This window comes from Ruditapes philippinarum, unplaced genomic scaffold, assembly GCF_026571515.1.
Source record: "Ruditapes philippinarum isolate M1 unplaced genomic scaffold, ASM2657151v2 ctg16471_1_1_1_1, whole genome shotgun sequence".
NCBI lineage: Eukaryota > Metazoa > Mollusca > Bivalvia > Venerida > Veneridae > Ruditapes > Ruditapes philippinarum.
Genome location: NW_026859026.1, coordinates 2,809 through 11,871, shown reverse-complemented (window position 1 = coordinate 11,871; position 9,063 = coordinate 2,809). Strand labels below are relative to the sequence as shown.

General features: G+C 33.3%; 1 protein-coding gene across 1 annotated transcript; it reads left to right on the top strand.

Annotated features, from left to right (window-relative positions):
- The first annotated feature begins 3,106 nt into the window (after positions 1 to 3,106).
- Positions 3,107 to 8,309, top strand: LOC132754939 (uncharacterized). The gene is made up of 3 exons (XM_060745692.1): positions 3,107 to 3,264; positions 5,688 to 6,024; positions 6,274 to 8,309. Exons 1-3 carry the CDS (start codon positions 3,244 to 3,246, stop codon positions 7,458 to 7,460), a joined length of 1,545 nt encoding a protein of 514 aa, XP_060601675.1. The 5' UTR covers positions 3,107 to 3,243; the 3' UTR covers positions 7,461 to 8,309.
- The last annotated feature ends 754 nt before the right edge of the window (positions 8,310 to 9,063 follow it).

The window sequence follows — 9,063 nt, the reverse complement described above, 5'->3', positions numbered from 1 at the left end:
ATTGAGCCTGTTCATAGACGGTACTGGAAAGTGCAAGTTACCGTCCACGCCCCCTAACACCGGCTTAAGCAGAATTCAACATTTAAACATGAAATAGTAAAATTTTGAATTTAGAAACAACCGCAGATGTGACACAGTAGTGCCATTCCATGAAAAGCGGCGTATGGTCCCCAATTAAAAAAATACGTGTGCCCTAAACGAGAAAACAATGAGCGGAACTAAATAAAATGGAATTTTGAAAGGGGATCAGAGGTTATGAAGCCTGCGTATCACAGATAAGACGTCAAAAGACAAATTTAAAAAGCAGGCAACATATCCTAAGGGTGATTCAACATTATTCAAGTAGGAATATTGGAACCACCCAACTAGAAAATGCCGAAAGTTCCATTCGGCATCAGAAATTACACCCCCTGTCCAAACTTAAAGTTTGTATTCAAAAAACAAGAAAATAGGTCAAATGGTATCAAATATATCATAAATAGGTCAGCTGATATAAAAATTTAATTCAACATCAAAAATTACACCCTTATTCCAAATTTCATGTCAAAAAAAGGAAGTACATGTAGGTAATATATCAAAAATAGATCAGATTATATCAAAATTTGATGCGACATCAGAAATTACACCCTTGTTCCAGATGGTCCAAATTCCATGTCTGTATGTCAAAAAGCAAGAAAGTAGATCAACTGATATCAATTATATCAAAAGTTGGTCAGCTGATATCATAATTCAATATGACATTAGAAAATTACACCCATGGTCCAAATTTCTAGTCTGTGCATAAAAAAGTAGGTCGTGCGATATAAAATAATATGAAAAGTAGGCTAGTGGATATAAAAAATCAATTCAGGGTCAGAAATTAAACCCCTTGTCCAAATTTCAAGTAGGTACATCAAAAAACAAGAAACAAGGTCAAACGATATCATTTATATCAAAAGTAGTCAGTTACTATCTTAATTCAATTTGCATTAGAAATTACATTCCTGGTCCAAATTTGAAGTCTGTACATCAAAAAAACAAGAAAGTATAAATAACTCAACTGATACCAAAATTCAATTATGCCCATGAAACATCAGGCAAAATTTATTGAAATGTGCTTTCTCCAAGTTTGAATCCAATTCAACAAAAATTGACAAAAAAAACAAACATTTTTTTTAACAAAATTCAATATAAAATAGAGCATCTCTGTTTGTAAGTTACAGCAAATAAATGCAATCTTTCTTAAGGCCTAATCTTATTTCACTGACACTGACCTACAAACAAACCTGCAGAAAGATGAACAGGAGTATGGGAGTCCGAATTCTAGAGATGATTTTATTTTATTTTTACCTAGCAAACAAGATTGTATACACAACACTATATTATAAGCTAACAAGAATGCATACACAACAAATTATAGTACCACAAATATATTTTGCCATAATTAGTTTTGGGATCAGTGTGTTATTTAAGCATGTCAAATGAAAAACAATGTGCAGATATGTTTTCTGTTCAGATACAAAGCACAAAGTGTAATTATTGATTCAATGTAAAAAGTATTCTTAATTCACAAAAAATATATCCTGTAACACATTTTTTATGGTTTTAAATCATAAATATGATGCTCAAATTAAGATTTATCAATATTGTAGGTTCCAAAAAGCATTATGTATAAAGATATTACCGAATTTAACATTTCATGTAAATAAAGGGAGGTAATAAAAAATTTATTTTCTATAAAGTTTAAGTCAAATTTTACAATAAGAAATGAATGCATATATTTTAATGATTACATATAATATGCACAAATATTTGCAGTACATATTTTACATATTCTTCGATGTTTGAAAATTGTTTTATTTGCATAATTATGTACATATATATAATTTCACTTAGTGTGGTTTACCACTTTGATCACAACATACAGGATCTTTAAGCATTTACTGTATAACATAGCTGTATACTGTCTTTTCAATTAAATATATATTACCTATTTCTGAAAACATTTACAATTTAAAATTATCATAAGTGACAGGGTGTTGTTAATCATTATGTATATGTTAGTGTTCTTTCATGCAGTTCTACAGAAAGGCAATGATAGTGACAGGAGAATGTTTCTAATTTCTGTAGACAGCTACGGATAAATACTAACATATTAAGTGTCCAGCTTTATTTGTGCTGCATTTCTTAAAATGTTTGTGTGTTATTTTCATAGAAAAACAAACGTTGATACTGTGTCAAAATCTGTTCATGGTAGCCTTCTTTTTATCAAAGTGTGTCATAGAACCACGTCAACAAAAATAGAAATGTAGTGATCTAATTAAGTGAATATGAATGAAACCAAATAAAGTTTGATACTAAGTCCTTATAATGTGCTCAAGTTATTTCATAAATATCATTTCTCTTGCCAGAGGTCATGACCTCAAATAATTTCATCAGCAAACAGGTCATTCACATGTATGAAAGACATTCCAACATGAGTTGTTTCCCTTTCATTAAACTATAATTTGAAGAAATGCCATGGTCTGGGGTATTTTAGCTTTAGCAGCCCCTAAAAGGGGCCAATCAAATAAATATGAGCAATTTTTATAAAAGATTACTATAAGAATGCTAATAACAAAGTTTGGTGATCATCCATCAAGTTCTGTAGAAAAAGCTGTCTAAAGGTTTATATTATTTTTAGCTCCATTGACCCCTAAAAGGGGCCAATCAAATTAATATGAGCTAATTTGATAAAGACTAAATAAGAATGCTACAGACAAAGTTTGGTGATCATCCATCAATTGGTTCTGTAGAAGAAGATGTTTAAAGGATTTTCTATTTTTAGGTCTAGAGACCCCTAAAAGGGGCCAATTGAAATCATATGAGCAAATTTAGGTGTGACTGTCACAAGGATGCTACAGACCAAATTTGAAGTAAATCTGTCCAGCGGTTTCAGAGAAGAAGATGATTGTTGATGCATGACGACGGACTACGGACGCCGGACCATTCCCCTTTGATACTACTAATAGCTCACCCTGAACCTTCGGTTCTGGTTAGCTAATAAAAAAGATCAACGAGGAAAGACGAAGTTCAATGAAAGCAACCTCCACACAACATAGCAACAAGAACCAGCGAAAAGGAACCCAGGAGGACCCCAAAACCCAAAATAGGAAAGGCTCGGCCCTTTTCGTCATGAATGATCGTCGAGGTATTCCGATTGCTCCATTGTTTTTATATACGTATCTTTTATCTTCGTTTGGAAATTAAGGGTTCTGATCCAGAATGGAGAACAACAGCTACAAGGTTAGTAAATTAAAAACAAAAAATATCTAAACCCCAGGAAAGAAATATTTTATTTCTTTTAATTAATAGACATCAGACGTAAAATGAATTTAATCTAAATTCACTTTCGATTTTGAATTTTTTGTCCTCATTAATGGTTTGTCAAATTTGAAATCAGAGAAGATACAGATTTAAACAAATGTTAGATTTAGGATTCTTTATATCAATTTAAAGTCACGTATGTCTTATCAAATTAACATATTACAAATGATTTTTAAGATTGTTATCGAATATTGCACTTGTTTTTGGAAATACGTAAGTGGGATCCCATGATTGACCATAATTCCTATATTTAGCCACTAATCTGATCATCTCAAATTTCGGATCAAATCGGACGTTGTCGCCCCATTTTGTCAATATTTGGATAAGGATATCGAACCGCAGGAAACTGACGATAAATTTCTTTTTAAAGTTTCAAGAAAAAAACCCTTCTATTTTTAAAAATAATGCGCGGAATGTCGGTTAAACATACGCTAAAATTTAAACATAAAAAAAACTATTTGAAGAATTAGTTTACATTCAAAAATATCGTGGACAAGTTCACATAAATAAATATAGAAGTAATTATAATCACACTTAATGACTTTTTTCCGTTGGATGTCAAATAAATACATTCGTTAATTACTCATTATACAAACATTACACCCTTTGTTTTTGTTTAAATTTCATGATCTGAAATGACGTGGTAGAATTACTTCAATCCGTATTAACTCTAAGATTTTAATAAATATTCGTCAGTGTGTCATATTATATCGGGGAGATGTTCCGAATCAACTGTAACCCAATTTGAGCACATCACTTATAATAGTCAGAGATTGACCACAGACGCTTGGGGTCAGATCCTGCCCCCCACGTGATACGCCCCTGTAAACACTATCAAAACTTTTTTAATATTTAAACACGAATGGGACATCTATTACAACGATAAAAATAGTTTTCAAGCAAGTTTTACATATATCAGGGGCGTATCACGTTGGGGGGAGGATCTGACCCCCAAGCGTCTGTGAGATTGACTGAAAGAGAAAGGGTTATGGAATTGCGATTGTATAATACCGTATAAAGCTACCACAATATCAAAATATTCCAAGTACTACTGTGAATCAGAAAGACCGTCTTTCATATAGTTCGACCATGTATGAGCACATGTATTTAGGTCATTTGTCTGCGCAATATTAATCACCGATGCATCGCAAAATATATAGTCTGATATCTAGGCTTAGGTAGCACTCCACACTAAATTTCAAGTTTCTGCCGTCAGTGTCCTACAAGCAATATGTCTGATAAATTTGATCCCAAACTACACAACCTGGAAAAAGAAAACACATTTTGTTAAGAACATATATGTCATACCATTGCAAATTTATAATGAAATCATCCCATGTGCAACAGTCAGGCAGTTAAAAAAATTCCAATTCATTCCGTAAAAGCCAAAAATCTATAGTGACCCAAGACAACATATTTCGTCCCGCCGGCAAAAAATACCTGCAAATATACGGGCTACAGAAACTCTGTCACTGCTTTAGCAACTCCCTATACTTGCAAAATATCACAAAGAAATAGGTGCTTGGCCTTGTAGATTTTTTGCTATTGCTGAAAGTTTGTACCCCCCTGTAAAATTACTTGTTTTCTCCGAGCATGCTGTTCAAAAGCAGTGTTTACAAACAATGGCGGCCTTGACATCTATAATTAACAGCATGCGATTTCTAACCATGTTTTCGAATTTGCCAATGATCATATTATAATTACATGTCACAAAAACAAATTTCATGCTGAAAATGCATTTTAAAGACAACTGGTGCAGTCATTTAAATCCACAATAGTCACTATATCCATGAAATCCTCCCTGGCCATTCGAAGCTGTGGCTTAGTTTAGTGTGGTGTGCTGCCTTTAAATTAGGGTACGGACTAAATACGAAACTGTTGCTATCGAATACAAGTTCAACAGTCATGCCTTTGAAATACAAATAATGAGAAATAAAGAATCGCTAAAAAAAACATACAAAACGAGAAAATTGAAAAATGTTTCAGACTCGGTTTGATTGAGCCTGTTCATGGACGGTAATATGGAATGTGCAAGTTACCGTCCACGCCCGCTAACACCGGCTAAAGCAGACTTCAACATTTAACATGAACTGGTAAAATTTGGAATTTTAAAACACCCGCAGATGTGTTCATATGGCGGTTAGGTAGTGATAATTTACTTCCGTGTCATTTCAACAGAATATTAACCAAAAGATGAATACCTGAAAGCGTTTGCTATTTTATGCTAAACAAGAAATCGCAATAAAATTATGTTGCTAATAATACAGTGTAGTCTTAAGTTGTTTTACTGATATAATTCATTTTCACTTATATAACATGTATTTTGCGTTTTGATACTTTAGGATAGCCAAGAGAATGAAATAAAAAAACAGGAAGATAAAATCGAGAGTTTACAGCAGCAGCTAATGAGTAGACGAGACAATCGTCGTACAGTCCCTAATCCACATAGCTTTAATGGTACCTATTTGGATCAGAGACTGATCGATTGGCTCGACACAAGAAATGCCTTCATGGTGGAAGGTGACTCAGGAGCTATTATAGAATCGTTTAATGATGATACAACTACAGTAGAAACTAATGATGAATATAAGCTGAAGCTTGAGCAAATATGTATGCCACTAAAATTCGAAACATTATCATGGTGTGATGAAAGGAAAAGGGAACTTAAATCTACTGAAGGTAAGCTGCCCGCCAATCTCATTACCCCTGCTAATGTAGTAGTCTTGTGATAGTATGTCTTATTAGATTTGCTGCAGTCTCTTTATGACACACCATTGTTTTAAATAAAAGAACTAATCGAGATATAAGAGAGGACCAAATACTTGTTGCAGAAACTAATTCACTTATTACAAAATTTAATGTCGGTATTACGATGAACTTTATAACAAATAACATGTCACTAAGTACACATTCAACTTTCTTTTCTAGATGAAAGACGTTTACGCCATTTCCTGTGTCGAGCCATTTCAAAAAACGCACGTATGATTGCCGTTGACCTAGATGTGTCCAATTTGTTAGACCATCTCTTTTCCAAATTCTGCATTACTGATGACGAATACAACGAACTCCATTCTTTGGATAAGTCCAAGAACCTTGCTAGAACCGTATTAGGAGTAATTTTAAGAAGGGATTGTTGGACACTGCTGTCCTACATTGACATCATTTTCGAGTGTGGTGAACATATAGCTAGAAGTATCACGGCCGCATATGATAGCATTGTCAATAATTCAGACTCCCAATGTGCTGAAACAGGGCGATCATGCTCACACTGCCTTCTGCTAGAAAGGACGGAGCCTATTTTAATTATAGATTCACTGATAAGCCATGACTATGCAACATTGTTGCCATTTTACGAACAAGTTGCAAACTGCAGGGATAACGTTCCAGAGAAGAGAAAAGAATGGTGGGGTAACCTTATGAAGCATGTCCATAAAGGCGGGGCTTCAGCAGAGGTGACACAAATAATTATAGAAGCTCTAGAAGAATGTAGATTTCACTCGGATATTGTAAGAAACCTGCGTGAGGACCAAAGCAAACATGTTAACAGCTTTCTGTGCACAAATATCCACAGTGTAAACTTGAACTCTAGTCCTCGTGCTGAAGTCGAAGAATATGACCCACGGATGCAAGAACTAAAAGTTGTCGATGATGAAAACACAAACTTGAAAATGTTTCAAACAATAAAATCTAAGGTCATTGTGAAGAAGATGCACCAGCTGAAATCATTTGATTTAGAGAATCTGTTTGACGACCAAAGACACAATGATAACGGTTTCATGTATAAATATACACACAAGTCTAGCCAAAGTACTGAGGAAAACATAAATGAACCGCGGATGGAAGAATTAAAAGAAGTTGATTATGAAAATACTAATATAAAGATGATTCAAAACGCAACGGGGTCGTCTACAGTCACGGCAAATGATATGCAAGAGCTGATACTGTTTGGGTCAGGGTCGGGTGAAAGGATGGGGCATCATTTTAATGGCAACAGAAATGGACAGGATGGTGAAAACACAAATACTAGGGAAGGTGATCACAATGAGTTACCGCAGTTATCAATTTTTTTTGTCACACACTCAAACATTAAAATTGTAAATGGTAAAGACAACTGAATGAATTTACCTCGAAAGATGCTCGATTACGTCAGTTAAGGACAGCGAAAGGTCTGGGAACATGGATCTTGTTCATTCGAGTCATAAAGTTCGGACGGTATTTGAGTCCTGGTGCGGGGTATTTATATTTATGTTTTGTTTATAAGGATTTTCCTAATGACAATAAATCTTTTGTCATCATTCTTCGACAATGTTGAAAAGTGCTTGTTACTGCCATGGTTGAAAGAAAACACTGGTATAGTATCCAATAAATGCTAGCCGGTATATAACTGAGATAAATTGTACTATTAATTTATCGTATAGAATTCTAGATATTGCAGCGCCGATGAAGCAAAATCTTTTTATATACATGCATTGTGTTTGTATAAAATGGTTGAAAAGTCAAATGTTTATTTACTACAAAACAATGTTTGTTAATAATATGTTATTATGTACACCATGAACTTTATTATTACATGTATATCATTTTGAATTTCAATGAATATTGGGTGCGTGTAAAACATACTAGCTGTGCCTCTTACAACATACAAGCTACGTGTCGAAAATGTGATTTTTAATGTGGAGAAATGTGAGTTTGATACCATTGATAGGAAATGGATAATAAGGGGATCATGTAAATAGTTTTATATAATTTTTCTGTTGTGTTTAAGTGAGATTGTAAGATTTGTGTATACCTTTAACATAGATTTATAAGTTTCATATGAGAAGAGAAATATAAATTTTTATCTTGTCAAACATGTCAGGGTAAAGATTTTCTAAACTATTTAAAATATATATAAAAATCTTTTGAAATGTATAAATAACAATTTATTTTAGATATTAACGTTATCTTATTGTGTTGTTTGATCAACTATTGTATATTAAATTGTTTCATAAAACACTTAGTTTAAACATATTTTATTCATAATCATATACAGTACATAATATACATTCATTCAATATATACAATGTTGAAATGGATTAGAACGAAAGATGTAAAATCTTATATTCTTCTAAAATATATTCGAGTCAGGCACCGAAAAACATTATAACATAACACATGTTTCTGTACATAAAAGCAACCTGAAAAGTGAAATAACGGTCAGTTCTAGAGTTGGTAATATGCACTATTACCCTGAACCAACATTTTAATGCAAGTGTTCACCGCTCTGGAGAGCCGTTCATTTTTTTTTTTTTTCATCATGTCAAAATGTACTTTTATGAAGGGGACAGAACAAAAACATCATATTTTCTTAAGCTATATAGATTACTCGCCCCTGGGGAATATTGCAAAAAAAAATATTGACCGGGTGATATTCATCGAAGTAATGCCACAGACACTTGCGGTTTGGAGCTCAAAACGCCTTTAAAATCCAAATAAAATGCATATGTGTCAATCCCAGCACATGTACTGATCATATATATATAAAAAAAAACTTGATATGATCCGTTTTGAAAGAAATTCATATTTCAACATCTATAATAATACACAAGATAAAAATGTTCGCCGGAAAAAATCCGCACCCCTACCGTCATAATCACCATGTATTTTATTCCATTTCCAATATTTTCACAAAATCCTTTGGTCCATCGACACAGAAGATATAATTCTTCACGATGATGG